The sequence below is a fragment of the Acanthaster planci genome, linkage group LG13 (assembly GCF_054643075.1).
Source record: "Acanthaster planci isolate LZ-2023a linkage group LG13, COTS_SCS, whole genome shotgun sequence".
NCBI lineage: Eukaryota > Metazoa > Echinodermata > Asteroidea > Valvatida > Acanthasteridae > Acanthaster > Acanthaster planci.
In genome coordinates, this window is record NC_141789.1 from 4673657 (window position 1) to 4696576 (window position 22920).

The 22920-nt window shown below is 42.2% G+C and overlaps 2 protein-coding genes across 5 annotated transcripts; one reads left to right on the forward strand and one right to left on the reverse strand.

Annotated features, from left to right (window-relative positions):
• Positions 1 to 1436: 1436 nt before the first annotated feature.
• LOC110981235 (4-hydroxyphenylpyruvate dioxygenase-like protein) lies at positions 1437 to 8997 on the reverse strand. 4 transcript variants are annotated; one of them, XM_022238625.2, is made up of 6 exons: positions 8859 to 8997; positions 6641 to 7456; positions 6266 to 6453; positions 4550 to 4701; positions 3945 to 4102; positions 1437 to 3367 (listed from the first exon to the last, which is right to left on the reverse strand). In XM_022238625.2, the coding sequence occupies exons 1-6, from the start codon at positions 8990 to 8992 to the stop codon at positions 3214 to 3216; spliced, it is 1602 nt and encodes a 533-aa protein (XP_022094317.2). In that variant the 5' UTR covers positions 8993 to 8997; the 3' UTR covers positions 1437 to 3213. The 4 variants fall into 4 exon arrangements, with proteins under 4 accessions (XP_022094317.2, XP_022094318.2, XP_022094319.2 ...); XM_022238626.2 differs by having other exon boundaries at positions 8694 to 8957; XM_022238627.2 differs by having other exon boundaries at positions 8741 to 8934.
• Positions 8998 to 9031: 34 nt separating this feature from the next.
• pcgf6 (polycomb group ring finger 6) lies at positions 9032 to 20972 on the forward strand. The gene is made up of 10 exons (XM_022238631.2): positions 9032 to 9301; positions 10840 to 10939; positions 12375 to 12471; positions 13854 to 13909; positions 14793 to 14852; positions 15537 to 15642; positions 16828 to 16855; positions 17740 to 17838; positions 19725 to 19805; positions 20500 to 20972. The coding sequence occupies exons 1-10, from the start codon at positions 9233 to 9235 to the stop codon at positions 20572 to 20574; spliced, it is 771 nt and encodes a 256-aa protein (XP_022094323.1). The 5' UTR covers positions 9032 to 9232; the 3' UTR covers positions 20575 to 20972.
• Positions 20973 to 22920: the final 1948 nt, after the last annotated feature.

Consider the following 22920-nt stretch of genomic DNA (forward strand, 5'->3'; position numbering starts at 1 on the left):
ATTGGTTTATTTCATCAACAGCTGTCCAATGAATGAATGACTGAAGGTATCCAAATTTACAAGGTTTAAGAAAAGTTACATGATGAGCAAGTGTAGGTTATTTCATTTTGTATGACAAATTGAAAGAAACAAGTCTTGGAAATTAAAAAAAAAGCCTAATGTACTTCAAAATATGAGGTCAATGTTCACAAGAAAATAAAAAATCCTAAAACCATCAGTAGTTGAAAAGCAGCAGCACCACCAAAATTGATTGCCTCCTTTCGAAAGTCAAAACACACACAAAAAAATCAGCAAAAATCTTTCAGCTTTGCTAAATGAAAAGATAAAATGCTAGAATTGAACCCATTGCAAAAGGAACTTCAACGCCCGTATTGTGAATTAAAGAAGCAGTAAGAACTGGGGAGGCAAAATTGCTCAAATGAATGCATTTAAATGAAATTGGCTGCTCTACTGCAGAATTTCACTGAGAAAACCTACATTGCAATGTTCCACCCATTTTTGAACGGTTCCGATTTCATTAAAAAAAAATGTATGTCATTTCAGTTCATAAAATTTCTGCAAAATGGTCAATTCACAATAGTACGCCTCCAAGAGTCAATGATCAATGGCATTGCAAACTCTTGGAGGCACACTACTGTGAATCGCCCGTATTGCAGGACATCTCTGTTACACAAAACACAACTGATAAATTCAACAGAATCTTTGAAGGAAAAGTCGTAATGCCATATGAGCCAATGGCAAGTAAATACATAGGCTTGACATAACAATCACTATTCTTCATTGCACACCTCTGTGCACATTTCTAACAAATAATGCTTGATAAAAAGCTTACAGTCCTTCGATGGAAACATGATTTGCAGAGTGACACAGTTACAGACGAGTCTTGGAATATAAACTCTCATGAAACCCAAGAAATGGCTGAGGTAAAGTGCCAGCCACTGACCAGGACAAATCAAAAGGGTCTGATTATTCTGTGCAGTAACTGGTTTGATGCTTGCACCATAATTGGGGGCCTTTTTGTTGTAACCACATGCCTGGAGTTGTTGGTTACATGTCTTTCTATTTCAGCTAAATGATGGATACCGCAGTCCACATTTGGACATTTTGTAAACAAAAAGTTTTAACCCTGCTGTTGCCTCAGCTTAACAAAATAAATGATTACAATGCAAAAACTAATTAAACCAGTTACTCCCTGCAATGTACTGCCTCAACCAACCCAAGCCAATGTACCCACCCAAACCACCCGCCTGTTACTCCCTGTACTGCCCTAAACCACTCCGCCTGTTACTCCCTGTACTACCCTAAACCACCCCGCCTGTTACTCCCTGTACTGCCCTAAACCACCCCGCCTGTTACTCCCTGTACTGCCCTAAACCACCCAGCCTGTTACTCCCTGTACTGCCCTAAACCACCCACCCTGCTACTCCCTGCACTGCCCTAACCCACCCCGCCTCTTACTCCCTGCACTGCCCTAAACCACCCCGCCTGTTACTCCCTGCACTGCCCTAAACCACCCCGCCTGTTACTCCCTGTACTGCCCTAAACCACCCAGCCTGTTACTCCCTGTACTGCCCTAAACCACCCCGCCTGTTACTCCCTGTACTGCCCCAAACCACCCAGCCTGTTACTCCCTGCACTGCCCTGAACCACCCCGCCTGTTACTCCCTGTACTGCCCTAAACCACCCTGCCTGTTACTCCCTGTACTGCCCCAAACCACCCAGCCTGTTACTCCCTGTACTGCCCTAAACCACCCAGCCTGTTACTCCCTGTACTGCCCTAAACCACCCCGCCTGTTACTCCCTGGACTGCCCTAAACCACCCAGCCTGTTACTCCCTGTACTGCCCTAAACCACCCAGCCTGTTACTCCCTGTACTGCCCTAAACCACCCAGCCTGTTACTCCCTGTACTGCCCTAAACCACCCCGCCTGTTACTCCCTGTACTGCCCTAAACCACCCAGCCTGTTACTCCCTGTACTGCCCTAAACCACCCAGCCTGTTACTCCCTGCACTGCCCTAAACCACCCAGCCTGTTACTCCCTGTACTGCCCTAAACCACCCAGCCTGTTACTCCCTGTACTGCCCTAAACCACCCAGCCTGTTACTCCCTGTACTGCCCTAAACCACCCTGCCTGTTACTCCCTGCACTGCCCTAAACCACCCAGCCTGTTACTCCCTGTACTGCCCTAAACCACCCAGCCTGTTACTCCCTGTACTGCCCTAAACCACCCAGCCTGTTACTCCCTGTACTGCCCTAAACCACCCAGCCTGTTACTCCCTGTACTGCCCTAAACCACCCCGCCTGTTACTCCCTGTACTGCCCTAAACCACCCAGCCTGTTACTCCCTGTACTGCCCTAAACCACCCAGCCTGTTACTCCCTGTACTGCCCTAAACCACCCAGCCTGTTACTCCCTGTACTGCCCTAAACCACCCTGCCTGTTACTCCCTGCACTGCCCTAAACCACCCCGCCTGTTACTCCCTGTACTGCCCTAAACCACCCAGCCTGTTACTCCCTATACTGCCCTAAACCACCCAGCCTGTTACTCCCTGCACTGCCCCAAACCACCCTGCCTGTTACTCCCTGTACTGCCCTAAACCACCCCGCCTGTTACTCCCTGTACTGCCCTAAACCACCCCGCCTGTTACTCCCTGCACTGCCCTAAACCACCCCGCCTGTTACTCCCTGTACTGCCCTAAACCACCCAGCCTGTTACTCCCTGTACTGCCCTAAACCACCCCACCCGAAAAAAACCAAGAATAGCACACTTTTCAACTGGGGAATGTACACGTACAAACATTATGTGCGTATCAAAACATGAGGTTGGTAGAGAAAATTGTCTCATATCAAATCGCAGCTTCAAACCTTCAATTCTTTGATCCATAGTTTGAGCTTGAGGTAAGTTACAAATACTCCAATGATATCCTCTTTCAAAAAATGTGACTAACACAAGAAAAAGATCAAAAATAAATTTGTCAGTTTCACCAGGAAGTGATGTATCGGATAGTTTTGGTGCACCACAAAGTGAGATGCCATCCAAAGACTTTCTCCACGATACGTCACTTCATGGTGATACCGACGAATTATATCCAGAAATCACTACCATACTGTGCCAAGAATAAATTTCTTCAGTGGACCTTGATAAGAGTAACAACGGAAGGATCCAATTTCCTCCCAAAGTGATCTGAGCATAACCTCTGCTCAACACAAGGGTCAAAGGTCGTCATAAGACATGTAAGACTGCACTGCCCTCCACAACGCCCTGATGTTGCCCGCTCCAAATCCCGTTGCACCGTGTCTTTGGATGATCTCTAGAAAGAATGTGTCCTGTTCAAAGATGGGCTTGGTGAACGTTTGCATCAGGTACCTGACCCACAAAAAACAATAAGCCCCCAGAGTTCTTAAAAGAGCTACTAACAATAACAGATATAAGTGTACAGTTAAAACCAATACGTACACTGTTCATAATGCAGGCAAACAAAGTATCTCCAGGGTCAACTAGTGTCTAGCCCCCTTACCATTATATGTACTCCAAAGGACTGTCTGTAGAGACCAATATAAATCGGGTGCCTGAGTAATGGCTTCAAACTTCACAGTTTGAGGATAGATTGCTCATAATATTATGGTGGGGTGATCAACCAGTTTGTGTAATTCATTTTGCAGGTGTGCCAGCTCAAACAAACCCAACCTGATTGAGGAAGACCCTGATACGTAATAGTTATCCCACATGACGCTAAAATCCTTGAGTGTGGATTCTTTACCTTTATAAAACACCAAGCTTTAATATGAAGATGACATACGTGTACCAAGAAATCATTATAAATTCTATTGGAATATTCAAAGGGCTGCATGCATTATTTCAATGGCCAGTGACTTCCTGACTCTGCCAGAATGTGCTATGTGGCTCTGTTTGAGTTGAGATACAAGACGATTCTGCTTCTTACTTGCTCCGAGTTTTTCCAAGATGCATCTTGTCCCCATCTTGGTTTCCTTCTTTGTCATCGCTGTCACCGTGACATGTCTCCTCATCCAGGAGGATACCCAGTCTCTGGAGGAGGCCTAGGTCATCTCGGATGCGAGAGATTTCAGTCAGTTTACCAACCTGTAACAGGGAAGAGGTGGGTCCTTATCTGTGTGAGGTCACTGCTCTAAGGATGGGTGAAGACAGCATAACAGGGCAATGCCGGTAGTTTTTTCCCTGCTCGTCACTGGGGCACAGTGAACACGATTTCAGCCCTCTCCCTATGACTTGAATTCAGACTGGAGGTCCTGCATTGGTTTTGAGATGGTCTTTTTAATAAGAAGAATAAGAGGTCTTGCCTCTAACAGTGGCTTTTTAGGAAGACTTTAACGGAGAAATTACCTTCCTTGGGGTGATACACTATGTATCTATACAGCATACATTATAAGTACACAGCATAATCTTTGAAAGTCTGTAGCATCACTACATGGGCATTGTTTTAACATTTGCTGAGCTCAGATTTGTCTATTGGTTTAATGCATGAACACAAGGGGGCCTTTCTTTTTTAAGCAGGGAACAATCTCCCACCTGTGTGTAGTAGGCTGGGGGTGGATCAATGAAATTGAGACCGGCCTTGCGCAGAGTGCTGACTGCCTGGAGGATATCGTGTGTGTGGAGACCGATGTGCTGGATACCGGCGCCCCCATGTTCCTGCAGGAATCTCTCCACTTGGTTGGGGCCTGGGGATTGCATAACTCAAAAATAAGGACTTGTGTCCCATTTTGCAGGGTTGAGTTTAGGTATACTAGTATACTTATACAGGGCCAGCAGATACATGTAGTCAGGGGCGGGGGAGGGTGTCCTCCCTCCAGAGAAAACTTGTCATCTTTCATTTGTGAAGAACCTGCCTTTTTAAAAGCATTGGATTGAGTAACACCTGGACTGCTGTATAACAGCTCATAAGCGTTGCGTGTAACTGCGCCGTGTGTAACTTAATAAACAATGAAATTCTTTGTTGGTATTTTTTAATCATTCTGTTGTATCCTGTGTAACAGTACAAGTCTGGGAAAAGGAAACCTTCAGGTAAATAGAACAATGTAAATGAATAATTTCATCTGAGATTGGAATTACACAGAACAAATTTTACAACAAGATTGCACTAGTGATTGCTAACGTAGAAATACAAATAGATTTGCTTGTAACTTACTAGATAATTTCTTTGGCTCACCCGTAGAATATACTCCTGGTGTGTACATTTGATGACATGAATTAGGCTTTATTTTCTCACATGTCAATGGTTTGATTTTCACTCTGCCTTCTGCTTGTTTATTCATGACCAGCCCACTCATTCCAGTTTTAGCTTCATTCTAATTACAGTGATATCTGGTTTAGCGACTAGTTCAGTTGTGGTGAATGTAGTTGATATATTCCAGCGGAATGTAAATTTGTGTCAATTTTTGACACTAGAGAAAGTGAATGGTTTGAAACTTTGAAACGATCTGAGTTAGATTCTTAATCAAGCCTCCTTTCTGTGTCTGTGTTTCCAGATATGTTGTCGTTGTTCCTGTATGCCCAATAAAATATGTACAGAAGCAACCATTAGGAGATCCCGCTTGTATCGCAGTGATCTGGAGTTGTACTTCTTGTCTGCACCAAGTATGTCTTGTTAAGTAATGAAACATGAAAGGACGGAAGTATACTTAACAGCAGATATTAATCCCCTTCAACCTCATGAAAAAGAACACCCTCTTGCATGAAAGAGGTCAGGGTCCCCTCCATTCCCCCCCCCCCCTGAGAAAATCCTAGCCACATCGCTGCATTGACCCGACAGATTTTGGGCCTGTGACGTGTCTGGTGTCCTTGAGACATCCAGTGACCTGTTTTGTACACTTTATTTCACCTTAAAAATGTACATAAAAGCTTCAAGCCTCAACTTTTACACCCTGTTTCAATGTCAGGCATATTTGGATGCTCCTTTTCAAATGCTGGCACACATGCTCAATGCTTCCCTTTCCCTGAGGTAAAACCTCAAATAACAAGGACAAGGTGGTTTGCTTTAGCAGCTCACAGTCATAAAATTTTGTCAGTTAAAAATTTCAACATCGCTTACACAAAATGAAGCATGTTACTGGTCATTCGAACATCAATAACCACTTCTGTACACACTTAACATGCTACAGCTGACATCACATTACATGTAAGTGCATTGCCCTTGAATGATTTTGCTTTTTTGACATTTCAAATTGGCTCATTGGTTGAGTGGCTTTTCGAATGACCTACCAAATCTATTTAAACACACTGTACCTTGGTGTGGCAATGCCTCTGCAATGACAAACTTGGCAATGGGTGGGCGTGGCCAACTGGCGTCCTCCTTTTCCTGTTTGGCTGGCAGCGTCAGGCCGGTTTCTGCACAGTGCCAGTACTCCATGGCTTTCAGGCGGAGTCCCACATTTTTGCCACGAACAATGAAGCCTTCAGATTCGCTTTCTTCACTGAGATGACCCACAAAAAATAAGAAATCTTAAAATAAGCTTTTCGATGTGAGCTTTATCAAAATGCACATTTTGATGACATATAAGACTCAACTTTCCCTGCTTTTATCTACTTGAAAATTAATGAACAAAATCCAATGATTTTACAATGTAAATGTAGAAATAATTTTTATGGGAGATAACCAACCTTGTAAGAAGAAATCGCTTCATTCCAAAACATCTCTCGTACCACCCGAGAACTTCTGAGGATGAACCGACTGGACAGGCAAAGGTCACGTGATCAATGTGGCTTGTAAGGCATGCTGGGAGTTCTCCATTTGCGAGCGGTATGTCAGATCTACTCTCTACTGAATGATCCCTGGTCGAAACAAACCCAGGCAGAAACACGCCGTGGTAGTGAGAGCTGTCGACTAACGTGTGGACAACATTGCCGACACAGGATTGAACAGCAGCGATGGTCACGTGCCCGTTGTTCGTTGTGTCGCTAACAACTGCAGTCTGACACAGTATCTTTGCTCCATTGGTAGCAGCTCTGGTCAACGCTTCTCCGACATCCCTCACTTCAAATGCAATATTGAAAACTGTGTCTCTGTGTTGCCTTGATTGACAATCTGTACCACAGGGTAAGTTGTACAATTTTGAAAATTCAGACGGTTCCAGAAAACAATGATCTGGTAAGGCCTGCAAGTGAACCGGCTCCAACGTTTCCGGAACTGGTTGACATCTCACTTCAGTTTTTCGACGCTTACTTTTCAGGTGTGCGTTGCTATCTCTCACTGCTGAGGAATCTCCCATCAGAGCATCTCTTTTGACTTTGTCGGTGATGATGAACACAATCGACCCACTCCTTACAGCCCACTGCCTGAGGTTGGCGCTCTTACGTGAGGCAAACAGCTGGAAGTTGGCATTTTGCGTGAACTTCTGCAGATACTTGGTGCCATTTTGGACCAAGATTTGAACGTGGTGAACGTGAGCCATTTTGGGGAAACCTTGGCACTGATCACTGTGTAGAGAAGACAGAAAATGACAATGATGACAAGCTGCATCTGTTAGCAGATAGCACGGATTTCACTCAATTATTAGTAGGAAAAGTAAATCTGCCCATCGATTACATGTACCTATGCCTATCGGTTGATCTAGCAGGAAAATTTGGACTATCCGTTTTCAAAAAATACTTCCACAACTGTGCATTGGAAAGAAAAGGTACCGGTAATTGACCCACTCTGTGCCACAAGACTGAATGATGGTGATAGGCCATGTGCAATGCTTGATCTGTCGCATTTTATTTTGAAATTTCGAATTGTAAATTTTGAGAAAATGTGACTTTCTTACTGATGAACCTGCCATGCAAATTTGACTCCACCCATGTCATGTGTAAAAACACAAAGTTTCCTCTCATAATTTCCTTCAAACCTCAAAACTCTGCATCCTTTTTACAACATGAACTCTACAGTTGTTGAGCATGATGTCATGGTAATCTACTAAGGTGAGTCCAAAAGTTAAACTGAAGGTCCCCCTATTGGAATGTGGTCTCCAAATACATGTACACAGTCCCCTGTTTGTGTGATGTTTGCTCTGCCTGGATGCTTGGCCAATGAGCTTTTTGCAAGTTAAATTTGAACAAAAACTGGTACACTGAGTTCTTTAAATTCACGTGAACATAACCATTTGAATTGTCCCTACTGAAGACATTGTTGCTATAACTCGTGATTCAGGGCAAGCTTTTGCCTAGTTAGGAATAGGACTACCGTAAGAGATGCCTTTTTGCACCAGTACACTGTTTTCAGTGGATAAGAAGGGTGCAATGGAACCAGTCCATTCCAGCGGTGGTTGTCTCTGTGCAAGAGGTTGCCCCAAATCACAAGGTACAGTAATGGAGTCTTCAGTCTGGGGAATTCAAAGTATCATGTTTAGGCCTAGACCTACATGTACATGTTTATCACTTTAATATCAGTTTACATGGATCAGACCTAGGCCTAGCCTAATTATTCAAATTTAACTCACAAAAGGTTTATTCAGATACTAATGTTTGTACTTCTCACTCATCAGATTTCAAGATTAATGTTTTTCAACATTTTTAAAATGACAGGACATTATATCAGCATGCGCAGGCGTGCCCCCGAAACTGTCGCGCGTATCGCGCTCCTACGGTACGCGGCTGGCTAACGAAGGACCGCACAGGCTCTGGCGATAGACAACCGCCGTGGACATGGTGGAGCAGTAAGTACATGTATACTTACTAAACAGGCCTATACATGTAGGCCTATGAAATAAAATATAGAATAACCTTCCAGTGAAGTTCCACGTTGAGACTATCGAATCGACGTGCTAAGAAAGCACACATGCCACACGGAGGCCGGCTGAAACAAAGCGCTGGTGAAGCCTAGGCTAGCTTTGAAGATTACCTTCCTCCATGGTACATGTGTACTACACCGTAGATTGCATCACCCGCAAATTGCATAATTATATCATGCAGATAAAGGCGCCGCGCCCAGCCGGTCCCTGGCCCTGCGCTGCATGATAACATGAATGTGTACATGTAGGGCACATGTACCTGTACATGTACGTGTAAACGTACGTACACATCTATGCGGCCAAGTATTTAGTCTGGTTAACTGTTAAATTGTCAACGCTTCGAAAAGGAAAAAGAAACAGGTTTCAGACACATCGTCCCAGTTCGTTCGGCCCGCGCTTCACCTAAACCCATCCAGCCCAGCTAAGGCGTTTGTTGCCTGAGAAGAAGTGTTGGAGTTGAAGCAGTTGTTTTTGGACGTTAGCTATGTCACGGCAGTCAGGGTCGCAAGGAAATTCTTGGAGATACAAGGAATTACGAGGCAGACCTAAACCAGTGAGTCATGACAATTTTCACTCAACAAAAGATTTGCCGAAATTGCCGAGATCGAACACACGTATGCACAGTCTGTTATGTACTTCTACAAGGAAGGCTGCAGAGATGGATGCATGGCTGGCCATCATGGCCATGGTACTTCCAGAACTGTAAGGTTTATACAAACCTTAGAGATAACCACGTACAAACTCCCATAAACACATTTTAGCTACTTTGATTGTGCCAACTTACCCTTCCATCACAGGCTACACGTTTTTGTGCAACCAACTATTTGTGGAATCTGTAGAAAAAATGTCAATTAAAAAAAAGCATGGAATGTGAACAATGCCTTACATAGTTCCATATAAAGTGTTCAGGCATGATTGATGTCATCTACCAGGTGCATGTGAAACATAATTCTCACTCATTGTGGTTATGCTGTGGATGTAGCCTACCAAATTTCTAAAACTCATCTCTTTTTGTTTGTCACGACTCTTCCCAACTCCTTTATCAACTTGCTTGAGTGGGATCAACGGATGATGAAAACCTGAATATTTAGAAATGATACTTGTGGCTCCCAACGTGAAACTTTTGGTAGACCCTTACAATATTCTAGCCCCAAGAAACCGAGTTTCAAATGTTGGCCTAAATCAGATAGTGGAAAGCCACATCATCAAAACGAGCCGCTGAAAATACTTAGGCCAAAACATTTTTCAGAGTTTTAATAATAAAGTTGCCCAGTTCTAAGCGTTGCTCGAAACAGGAGTTTCAGATATTGTTGTAGGGATGTAAACCCAGTTACAAGACTCAACGTATACAAGATAATTTTTGCTGATTTTCTGTAGTGTGGATGGGCAAAATGCCCTAGAATTTCACCATTTTAATGAGGATATAAAGTGAAGAAATCTCCCATCTGACTTCACCAAGAAGGCATGTATGAAATTTTGGTGCACAAATGGCTGAGATGGAATTGTAAGTTGGCACAATCAAAACAGCCAAAATGTCTTTATGGGAGTTTGCACATGGCTATAGTGTATCTGTTAGGTTTGTGTAAACCTTACAGATCTGGAAGTACATGTAGGCCATTGGCGTAACCTCTTTGGTAGTGACATGAATGACAATGTAATTGCCTTATCCTAGTTCCTACTGCCAGACATGTATCTGGTTAAACATGTGTTGAGAATTTGGTGTTCAATTTAAAAAGCTAGACAAGCAGACTTTTCCATAAGTTGATTTTTGTTTTTGAAGCTTGTGAAGCACACCCACTTTCCATATTTGAAATGAAGTTCTGTGATTGCATATTACGTTGGATGCCGAGGGAAGAGTTCCATACTATAGATCACATGACACTCTGTACACAGCTGCACAGGTGGTGCACTAACCCTATTCTGGTCTGAAAATTCTAAGGCAAGTGTTTTCTAAATAAATGATTCTATGATTTCCCTTCTAAATTCAAATTTTCAGGACATGTTATTACTGTGCAGTAGCTAGTTTTAGGTTCTGAAGACAACATGTTTCGCTAAGGTCATTTGTGGTTTTTTTTGTGTACTTCTCTCTAGCTTGTGATAAGACTTACATCAGTCAACCCGTACATCACTTGTCATTTGTGTGGCGGATACTTGGTGGATGCAACTACAATTATTGAATGCCTGCACACCTGTAAGTTAACTTCAACAAAAGTCATTTGAAACATCTGTACCTTTAACCCAGAGGTTAAGTTTGTCAATTCTTAAACAGCTATTTGTACCATGGGAATCTGGGTCATCACAGATTTGTTTCCAATAGAGGATATAAGTCCCAGTTTTCTTTGAACAGGTCAAGGAAAAGTAGATGGACATGTATGTAAAAAATGATAGATTGCATTCATGTGTCGGCCATCTTGAATTGAAAGTGAAATTAACTTTTCATATTTAGAACCCTAGAGTGAAAATAACAACAAAATAAATGTTCTTCACAAAGAAGTGCCAGTTTTGTTGAATAAGTTAAAATTTAGGAAGGAAAGAGTTTCATATATGGACAACACTTGATGCCCCTGCGCAGAAACCTATGAGACTTGTCAGAAAAGTGTTTTCTGAGTAAATGCTTCAGAATTTTCTCAGTTCAATTTCACTGTTTATGACGTTATCATTTTCTGATGGTTGTTACAACATTTAAAGGGAAAATTAGTGTTGTCCGTATATGGAACTCTTTCCTTTATGGTAAATATCTGAATATTTTAAGCCACGTTTGAAACAACTGAAAGTGAAGTTTCAAAATAGTCTGGTGTCACGCCATTTACCAGATAACATTGAATGTGATTCATTCAGTGAATACTATAAAAAATGGCGTGCCCGTGAATAAGATGTATTGCTTCAGCCTTTATCCTCTCAAACTTTGGAGTTTGGACTTGCCTGTTTAGCGTCACAAAATGCTGCGATTGTGGCAAACGGCAATGTTGATAAACCCTTTGGCCCAGTGGGCAGGTGCTACAGCACCATGGATCCACCATCACACTTGTACAGTATGTTCTAATTACTTCCCCCTGCGCTACACTCGCATGGCTTCTCACACTTTGGCTTGGCCCAAATAACCCACCCATCGAGCCGTTTACAACGGGGAGTATCCCACAATACAATACGAAAACCTTGTGGCTGGGTTGAGCTGCTGGTCTCTAATTCTGATGTACGTGATCAGTGAACTTGAAAGATTGGAAGAAGCATGCTGTAATATGTAATGTTCGTTTTTGAGATCAAACCTTGAAACTGTTGCAGGAATTCAGGGCAGAATAATTCAAATTTGATGCGGCTTAATAGAAGTAAGCTTGCTAGAAGTGTAATACCATTGATTACAGGAAAATGAAAGCATATGGTTTTGGTTGTACATGCAAGTTACATGTAGTTTTTATATTAATTGCTTATACATCACTGTAAAGAGATTTTTTTAGGAAAGTTAATACCAATTATGCAAATGTTTTAACCTTTTTCTTCACAGTAAACCTTACAGTAAATTAAATTTTTTCAGTTGGACCATTGTACGTAGCAGACAGAAGCACATGCAGTGTAGCATGCTGCTGTAACTATGCAACGTAATTTGGTCTTTGTTGTGTTCATTGCAGTTTGTAAGAGTTGCCTCGTGCAGTACCTGTACACCAGCAAGCGATGTCCCACCTGCGATACGCTCATTCACGAAACCAACCCATTCAGTTGCATCAGGTAATTGGGGTAGGGAGAGTCTCCCATTTTAGAGTCCCACCTCAGGCTTGTGCTGCTACAAGCAGGGAGAAACGGCTGTTTCTGATGGGAAAAAGTGTAGAGACGCCATGTGTGTCCAAGTGAAAACATGAATACATATGCGGGTATGTTCGCCCAAGATGAGCCCAGTTGGAAACGCAGGAGGAACTTGGCACATTTCCAGCGGAGAATTTCTGCTCCCAGAAGTAATGCCCTCAGTGGGAAATAGGCTGTGTTCAATTTCGTTTTCCGTACATATGTACGTGTGAGTCATCTGGGGATTGTAAAACATTCACTAGTTTGCTTAGTACATTTCATGGAAATTGTGTGAAGGTATTTGCTGCATCTGTGTATAGTCACCATCTTGGCTTTTATAAGGGGATCCCCACTCTTCAAATCTTGTCTGTGTCCCTCAGGAACATTAGTTTGGAGAGCTGTGGTGTCCAAGTGTAAACTGTTCATAATTTTGTTGATTGACCTTATGAAAATAAAGAAAACAAGAACGAGGTGTGAAATCTCAGGGTTTTCCAAATTTCGGGAGTTTTAGAGGCTCAATCGCTTGGGTTGTGCTATTACATGTACACGTATTTTGCACTTTGTACGAAAAGCCAAGTGCAAGATTAACAGACTTATTTAAGGTACACCTTGTTAGCCAACAAAATATCACAGTAGTGTCATAGTCATTGTTACAGCCTCCCTGGTGGGTGTGTTGTTGCCTCCCTGGTGGGTGTGTTGTTGATTTCCCCCATATTTTACCCCTTATTAGAAGCAGTTTCATTTGATAAATACTTGATGTATACAGAAATATTGGATGTTTCTCTGTTTGTATATGAAGTAGCAGTAACAACTATGCTAACTTCCACATAGTTTCACACAGGTTAGACACTGTATTTTCCCAGACTGCTGGGTTCATCAACACAATACATGAGTCTTTTTTTTTGGCCAGGAAGTTACTTGCTAAATTTCACAAACGAGCTAGAATGCTGTGGCAGGTTTTTTGAGTGTACTTTGAAACTTTCTCGCATCATCGGGTCCCATGTAAAGTGGCAGTGGCTGGGCTGTATGTGCTTCATTCCTGCTAAATTTTAGCCGACCTAAAAGAAGATTCTGAAGGATAGCTGTCTGCTTTTATCATTGCACGTCTGTGATCCACTGTTGCTGCCGTAGGGTACTGTTCAAAAATGTGCAAAGCTCAAGTGCTCTCAAGCTGATTGGTAACAACAGGAACCCCTCATCCTAGTACTTGTACAAGTTTTGCAAGATGCCTTGACTTAGCCTTTACTGACTGGCTTATTGAGTTACTTGCTTTCTTCTAAATATCAAGGACGGGTACTGAGTGAAGAAAATCATTCTTTATTTTACAGACTTGACAGAACGAAGCAAGATATCCTCAACAAACTCCTTCCGTATGTCGCCTCAGGTCAGTGCTGTACGGAGAATATTGAAATGAGGAGCAACTAGCTCCTAGGGAAGAAAAGTTGGGCGCCGGGTCGATTTTTGTACATACTGTACTGTACACATATTTGCAAAATACACAAGTTACATGTACAAAACACAGAGAAACATTATTCTGTCAATTATCCGCAGGACAGAAAGGCATTGGACTTTTTCTTACGGAATAAATAAAAAATGGCAATTATATGAAAAAAAAAAGCTGAAAGAAAAGACAAGGCATGTTTGTTCTCTTATTTCGTACCTGGGACTGGACCGGACCAAGTGAAGCTTTGCTTTCAAATTTCAAATACATTTGGGACTGAAAGAAGTTTACTGCACTGGAATCGTGGAGTGCATAGACTGCACAGTCTAGGCATAGACTGCGTCTCAGCTCCCCATACACACTCTATACAGCGTGCGACCACAAACCAGTCGACTTGGGTATGTAGTACCTGTACGTACATGTGTGTTCCTACATGTAAGCTATGTTGCAGTTAATGTGGGCATATGCTGTGTAAAACGGAGAAAGGACCGCGTGATCATAGAGACACAGTGCTCGGTGCACATAGAAGAATACTGGGCAGCGATCGTTTGTGAAATATGACTGACAAGGTGGGCGACTAACGGGCACAAATCACGGTCGCCATTGGCGGTAAGACTTAAACATTTGATCGCATTATAATCATTTTTCAGGCGCAAATGTGACTGTTTTGGTCGCCCTGTACAGCGCTGCATCAGGTACCTGAGATGATGATGTTTGGATAGTAGTGGACGGTAACTCAAATTTTCCTCCTTTAGTTACATCAAAAAGAACTTGCTGCTTGTAAATTGTAATTGTTTTTCTTGTTGCCTTTTTATACTTTGTGCAGATGAAACAGAGAACCAGAAACTGTTCTACAAGAGAAGGGGAATCACAGCACCTCAGAAAGGTAATTCAGCTGAAGAAAAGTTGAGGAAAACTGTCAATCTGTCCAATGGACACTCGGGAAAACATTTAGTAGAGGTGTTCAGAGTTTAGACTTGCTGCTTACGAATGTACTCACAGTGTGTGAAATGAGACTGCTGAGCTGAACATCCCATATTGGGATACATTCTTATCAGTAATGAATTGGTGGTGGTACTGGCCGCTTACACGCAGGACTGAAATGAGCTGGTACCACTGATGGATCCTCAGGTATATTCAAATCTCTCGTTTTTATCTTCATTACCTCTGTCGTCTCGCTTCAGTGTGACAAATTTAGTCTCTCTCCGGTTAAGACCCTCAAAATTCAATGCTGCTCCATTTTCTGTGACCGAAAGGTCTAATTGCTCAATTTGAGGCAAAGTTTCGAGTGTTTTCGTTTGGTTTGGACTTGTGTTTGTTAGCTGATTAAGGAGCTTGAGATATGGGAAAGGGCCTTGGCTCCTGTATGTAGGCCACACCGGACCCTCTAATGGCCATTAACACGTCGTCTTTGTGAAAAATGAAACTTCAAGCATGGTTCCACAGAGTCACCAGGAATTCCATATAGTTCTTTCACTGAAAAAAGTACAAAGTTAATGTACTTTTGACGCCATTTTGCAGTCAAGTTAATGCAAAACTGTTTGAAATTTATTGTGTGTCTAATATTCAGGGGACTCCCGTACTCCTAGTCCATCACCCCCTCCCTCGCTAACTCCGCCGTCGTCGGTCTGTCATATTACAGACACACACATATCCATTCTACTGGAGTTTATAGGGTAGGTAGTCATTGTGACAAAAAGTCTGCAATCCGTTACTAGAACACAGAAGGCCTGTTTGTTTTGAGCAGATCCATCTGGATTGCGATTAGTGATCTGATCTGGTTCACTGGTGCCAGAAACCCGCAGAATGGATGGAGTAAACCAGCTTTGGGACCTCCGATTGAGATCTAGATCCACTTCAAACAAACAGGCCTAAAGTTTGTGGCTTCCAGTTGGCAGATAATACACAGTAGCCAAACTTCAAGCTACATGCACGTGTTTGCAGCCACTACTGCTTTTTATGCAGAAAGACAGGTTTTTTCTCGCTAGTTGCTCCGGATTATAGGCAAAGGTTGTTAATATTTGCCATTTGGTGACACTGGTGGCTTTTAGATGGATTGTTACATAAACTTGGGGTTCAGTTGTTTTTGTGGTGTCCCTGTCACGTCTGACGCAATATTAAATTGAAGTTCAGATCACGTTTTTGTAATTTCCAAGAGTGATTTACTCATGCAAATTAACTGCCAAGTAAACTTAAATAGTTATAAGTAAATTCCAACAATAGTTCCAAATTGCGTGGGTGGGTGTAACCGGGACACACAAATCCTACACTTTTGGACCCTGAATTTATAGAACCCAGCTGGCACCCTAACTTTTCATTGAAACTTTTGAAGGACATTGAGAAATTATTTGCAGCATGTCATTAATTTTACTCTGTGCCTTTGCCCAGGTGTTTGATTGACACGGGAGTATTCTCATATAAAGAATGCAGCCATTTTCTCAGTTTGTTCAATCGGCCAAAAGTTCAGTTTCTGCTAGCTGCATGTCCCCAAATTCTCTCCCCAAAAGCCAGTGCTTAATTTTTCAGTCTTGCAGTGAATTCAAGGTTGTCGAAGCCACGTGCCATTTCTTTGCATGGGGCTTGATGTCCCAGTGTTGAAAGGATAAAAAAAGTTACTTTTTTACCATAGGCTAATTAATTGCATCAGATTTGGGAAGTATGTTGGTGAAAATGCTTTGGGGGGGGGTAAGGTTGCTTCAGTGCTTCCATCGTAGCCTGCACAGAAGATCTGAAGTCTGATATATCTTTTCACACACTCTTAGGGGTTGATAAGCTTGGAGCTCAAACTCTGAAACCAACTGAGGCATACTAAAAAGACCATGAGTAATTTCCTAATTTTGGCCTTCTTGTTGTTTTTGTAGGGCATGTAACAGCTTCAAGAAGAACGGAGTAAGTATTCTGTCTTTCATTTACTGCAGTGTTGCAGGAACAGATTTGAGGAATCGGTGGCATTATTAGCAGAAAAATTGTAAATAGATTGATTGGTAGTGGAGGCGTTAAATACAAACAAATGATCCTAGGGCTTTTGATGACTACAGGAAGGCCCTGTCCACTTTGACCAAAATTAGAGCCCATTTGATGTTACCCCTATTCAAGAGGAATGCACGGTGGAACACTTGTATCCAAATAAATGTAATAAACACCACAGTCCCTTTTGGAAGAATCTGCCTTTTATGCAGGTTGTTTGAATCCCTAGCAAGTTAAAACATTTCAAAGCATAGGAAGGGATCAGGCACTGCAGTAATGGAAAGTACTGGAGTTCTGTGACCTGCCATTCCAAAACCTATTAGACTGCAGCATTATGAGCTATGTGGAAAATGATACCGATATTCGCGTGAGCAATGCAAATTCCACAACTTTCTGTGTCTGCAGCTACAGAGTTTTTTGCAGCCAAAATGTCCCCTTTCAAATCACTTTGATGTATGAAAATTAACGGTGGGGGAGAGTGATTGTCAAACATCAAAACAACCTATTCCAGCTCTGTCTTTGAATGGTTGGGACACAGTGTGTGGTAGCCTGTGGGGTTTGTATATGAACAAGACAGGAAGGGTCTTCAAACATTGGTAGAGGGGTACTTGAGCTGGTAAACAATGTAAAGGACGAAAGGGAGACACTGAACCTCTCAAGGCATGGGATGAAGAACCACCAAGAGGTGTTAACGAGCAATATTTTAAAACCCAGTTTGCCTATTATTTGAATGTTCTGTTGATTTTTATGTGGCATTGTTGGCCTCGCATGGATTGATTTTTTTCTGGTGTCTCTCCTACCCTAAGCAAATTCCCAAAAAGTTTGTGCGAGTGTCCCTGGATGCGTCCATCAGGCACATTCAGCGGTTCCTCATGCGGAAACTGCAACTCGGCGATAACTACGAGGTAGGGTTGAATTTCTTGAAAAAAAAGACAAAGAAAAAAAAAGTTGGACAACAGGGCCGGTACCTCAAGGAATTCACCGGACCAGAACACATTTTTACAAGAGCAAGAAAAGTGATTATAAAGGAGCTGTTTTGTTGTAGTTGTACACAATGTACTATGTTGAAGCTCTGGTAAGACACGTCTGTCCAGTGTGCGTCCAAATACACATTGGACAAGCGAAGAAAGTTAAGTTCACACAGCTTCTTTTTTACCAAAATTTTGAAGTAATTTGTAGATTTTAGACAAAACACTGCACTGCTGTCAGACCAACATTAAAATCACTGGCCTCAGTCCACTAGTCCAGTGGATATTTTGAGCCCTGTAAGCTTTGTGGAAAAGAGCTCTGTCTGCGTGATATTGTGAACTTGAAAATGGCCTGCAGCTTTTGCTCCCCAATTTTTAATGAAGAAACGAAAAATGCCATGTTGTTCCCCTTTTGTCTCAAGCAAATCGCTCATTGCCTCCTGGTCTCATTTTTGAACCCAAGTTAAGTTCACGTGAGGGCCACTGGTTGGTTTGAGGCTAGGTCGTGACATGCCTTATGTCTGCACACAAGCATCAAAGTTCTGTCATTGTCTTCGGATATAGTCAATAGTCATTGTCAATAGTCTTGAATTTGAGTTTTTTCATTGGCCCAAAACAATAGTTTGACAGGGCCACATAACCGCATATCACACTCACTGTTAGACATCATAACGGCCAGCATTCTTTGATATCACACACAGGCATGCACACACATGCCCCTGCAGTGTACATGATAATACAGGCACTGCTTATTGCTAATGTTCAAAGATTCCTCTGTTGCCCTCAATTTCCCTCAGAAAAACAATTGAAAAACATCAGGACAGAGATATAACAAAGCATTTGTCGACTGTTGTGATGTAGAATATAACATTTGGAACACACAGGCTGCCTGTGTGTCCTTCAGGTTTTCAAAAGGTCATATCTCACATCACAGCAGCAGCACGCAGTCACTGCAAGTGTTGATATGTGTGGCTATTGAAAACCAGCCATGTGACAAACCTCAGTGGGCTTGTGCCAAATAGCTGTAGTCAACCAGATTAGTCCAACTGTTGTTGCTCAGCACACATTTCATGGATATTTGGCTTTGCATTTTGGATGTTAATTTTGTTCCAGGTTTTGCACAGTAACCAACAGGTGTATTCTCAGTGTGATGCAAAGGTTGAAAAAAAAACACTCTTATAACACTTGGCCTACAATGAGAATACATTGGATCCAAGTTTGCCACCTGATACTGTCAAACTTAATGGCCAGGTGGTGAAGACGTTTGCCCAAGTAAGCAGGAAGTCGTGAGTTTGAATCCCTCCCTAGCAGGCTTGTGATTGTTTTCCGCAACTCTGGAACTGCACTGAGAATACAGCGTGTATATACATGTACATATCAGAGTAAGGGCAAAAGCTAGTATCCTATTAACATAAGTTGAATCAGAGTTTGCCAAACTGGTTTTTACTCGTGCTTGCAGTGAGCAGTGTTTCGATTCAATAAACAATCGACCCGAATCTGGGACTGGAGCATTAACCTTGACAATCAGTTTACTGTTACAGATCCAGCCCGTGCCGATTCTTTGCTAACCTAACGTCCGTTAAAACTTCAACCTAGCTCACTCTTCTTTGCTGTTTATTTGGGTCTTATTTTTTGGCAGCCCTCATCTATTCTAGATTCAAGTTTAAATACAGTTTGTCTCACCATCCCATCAAAAGAATTTGACAAGGGAGAAATTTAGTCCAAACCTGAACACGTCCTTGGGTTGCTAATATGATTCTGTGCACCTTTTGGGCTTTGTGGTGTAAATCTGTTTTAACGTGCAGCTGAACTGTGCTTCCCAGGTTGACATTGTTTGTGGTATGGATATCATGGAACCAGACCTGACACTCAGAATGCTCAGTGAGCAGGTGACGGATGACCAGGTTTGTCACTTTTCAAATTCAGGGAATGTACCCCAAACTTTTTCTTTTTTTGGAGATTTTGCTGGTTTCAGACAAATCCCTCTGGCTACCGTGGGAAACTATGATAATAAATACAGCCATAGTAGATTGTTAGCTAGAATAAAAATGTATTTTGTAATTCGGTATGACGAGGACAGTTTCAGTTGATGCAATGTTTGCCCAAGGGTCATCGGCAATTTTTACCACTGGGTATGCCCTCCACAGCTGTTATGTTACAAGCAAGTAGGGCTTGTGAGAAGTTACAAACTCAGGAGGGATTTGAACCCGAGTCACACTCCTTATTTTGGAGCTCAGTGGTCGAGTTTCAAGATGCTTGCACTGGTAACCAAGAGGTCATGAGTTCAAGCCCCACCCATGAAAGCCATCCCCCCATAATTCAAGCATGCTTAAAACGTGTTTTTGAGAGATATCCTTTGTATCACGTAATTTAGCCCTCCCCTACATTGTTGCTCATGGTTGAGAAATGCCAAGAAGTACGGCTGGACCTGGGCACATTTCGAGCTCCCAATTTCGCTCAAGTTATGTGTTCTGTCTTTTGATTTGATTGATTGATTGATTGATTGATTGATTGATTTTATGCATTTGAATCTGGGGACAAAATTCATCTCCCAACATGCAAAATACATGTACATGTATCTTTTCCCCCTCTTCACAGTTCCAAGACGGGTTACTCCTCCTACACTACAGTCTGGTAGATGCGGAAGTCCAGGAAGTGTACGATGTTTCCTGAGAAAAACGAAACTGACCCCGTCATGGCAACAGGCAGACTGAGTGTCGCGTCGCCAGCATTTTGGACTTTGTTGTGGTGATCTGAATCAAGAGGTTACTCTGTTTTGGATACCATTCATTTTTCAAATCTCAACAAATGTGTGAGGAGGCTCTGCATATTTGTACAGGATGCTTGAGGCTGTCTCTGAATGGTGCTGTGATTATTTCCTCCACCCCACCTTGCTTCCACCCACATCTTTGTGCAATAGCTGGCACCTGTCACTGCAAGAAATATCTATGCAAGGAAGTGTACATTTTTTAATGTGTAAATTGGCAAAACGTCTTGTCAACGAGTCCGTCTGTAATCATCTACTTGTGAAGTTTTGACCATGGAGGAATAAATGCTCAGTTTTCAGTTCACCTTTGCTGCTGAGTTGTTTAATTTCTTACCCACCTACGTGTGCAGTTAAGCTGTCCTTTCCCTCTGTTGCAGAACCGAAAATGTCTCTTTCAATGTGATCTTGCCCCCGTATCAAATCATGTGCAGATGAAGGGGTGTGGTTTTGTTGGACAGTTCTGGATAAGTGGTGTGCTTATACTGACAATACAGGATGAACCCATAGCACCTTACTGAAGAAAAACACAGTTTCCCGAGTACCCTTAAAAATCGTACTGCAAAATTAAAAAAAAAAAGTATATGTGTGAAAGCATTCAATTGCCATTTCGGAACTATCCTAGATAATATATTTTGGGCGTGAACTTGAAATCTAGGAACCAGTGGTCAGAAAACCCTCGGACATTTTCATAATAGCATCGCAGCATATTATACACACTTTTAGGAGTTTAAAGTAAATTTGGTGGTCATTTTGACGCTCTGGACTCCTGGGTGTGATCTGTATTGCTTAAAAGCTCCTAAGACATTCATAAATATGCAATTTGGCGGCCGTTTTGATATAAGGCTGCCACATCTCACCTGGGGAAAATCATGAGTGTCTCAGTAAATTTTGAGGGAATACCTTAAGCGAATATATACGTGGCCAAATTTGGTGCTTTTATGACAAAGTGAACGATAGGTTTGCTAGCTGCCGCACTAGTACCTGGTTTTTATAATTCTGAACCATTGGCTGGCATCAGTGGTCAGGTGTTCCAATTCTGGATGTTTGTTGAACCAGGCTAGCAAGCTTCCATCGTGAAGTATTGATTCCTGCAAGAAGGAAAAATAAAAGAACAGAAATCTGAGTAGGTCCACCTTTGGTGAATAATAAAGTGGACAGAGAAACTGATGGAAGGACTTTGTCAGTGTCCTGGCGAAAGATGTTCTACTAATTTACTCTGCTCAACCTAATAGTAATTGCATCCAGGGTATCCCGCACACATTAGCTTAGTCTTGACCTCGTTGGAGACTGCCTTGGAACATGAGAGTTAGTGTTCTTGTAATTCAATACTGGTTTATGGCTCTTGCCAAGTGGCCTTCTGTTGGTCTGAATATCATCATTGCCTTACTCAAACGGTCTTATCCATGGGGAAGTCATTTTCAATCTTGTTCTATGAATCTATCATATTTAGCACAGGTTTAATGTGTTCAGTGGTATGGTGCCCGGCTATTTTTGGTTCCAAGCCTCACCTTTATGTTATCTTATAAATGGCTTAAAATATTTAGATGTCATTATTACAAATTTGGAATTATTCTAGTGTAAACTGGCCCTCACAGGTTCCAAAAATGAAAAATTATCCTCACTTTCAATCCAAGATGGCCAACACATGAATACAGTCTATTGGTTCTTTTTTCTTGCCGCAACATGTATGACTGTATCTCATTTTGACTGCGCACGTGAGCTACGTTCATGCAAGAGAAATAGAAGAAAACGGTATTTTACGCGAAATCCACGTATGCTATTTTTTTGACTGCGACATTTTTTTTGGTTTATAAAACAAGGTCATCACTGATATACCTGGTTGTACATTTTCCAGTTGACCGTGCGTCATTTTTTTTTTGAATGCGTGCACAATGTTTATTTGTCAATGTAACGCATTTCTGATCAGGAAATGCTTTTGCCCTGTTTCTGAAGTCGTTGCCGGTGAAGGTGGATCAAAAAACTCTCAAGGATCTGTTCGGTATTGTATTTCCCTGGGAGATTGTTTTCTGCTTGTTGAATGATTTCCGAGTTGGGTGGGCGCAGTGAACACATACATCGAGTGTTGCCTAGAAGCCTACAACAGTTGCTAAGCACCTCGTTGGTGGAAACCGCAAGACAGCCTGGCGCAAGTCGAGTTTGTGTAGCCAACATTAACAGCAGCCGTCCGCTTGAAGGGGACTTGGCATCTGGTAGCCCTTATTCTCAGGCTGAGTTCAATCCATTTTTTGGTG

Coding starts and splice junctions, on each gene's coding strand:
- LOC110981235 (XM_022238625.2), bottom strand. CDS start 8,992: ATGTACACATTCATGTTATCATGCAGCGCAGGGCCAGGGACCGGCTGG. Junction 6,454..6,640: donor AAGCGATTTCTTCTTACAAG/GTTGGTTATCTC, acceptor GGGTCATCTCAG/TGAAGAAAGCGAATCTGAAG. Junction 3,368..3,944: donor CTTGGAAAAACTCGGAGCAA/GTAAGAAGCAGA, acceptor TTTGTGGGTCAG/GTACCTGATGCAAACGTTCA.
- pcgf6 (XM_022238631.2), top strand. CDS start 9,233: ATGTCACGGCAGTCAGGGTCGCAAGGAAATTCTTGGAGATACAAGGAA. Junction 13,910..14,792: donor CCTTCCGTATGTCGCCTCAG/GTCAGTGCTGTA, acceptor TACTTTGTGCAG/ATGAAACAGAGAACCAGAAA. Junction 14,853..15,536: donor AATCACAGCACCTCAGAAAG/GTAATTCAGCTG, acceptor TCTAATATTCAG/GGGACTCCCGTACTCCTAGT.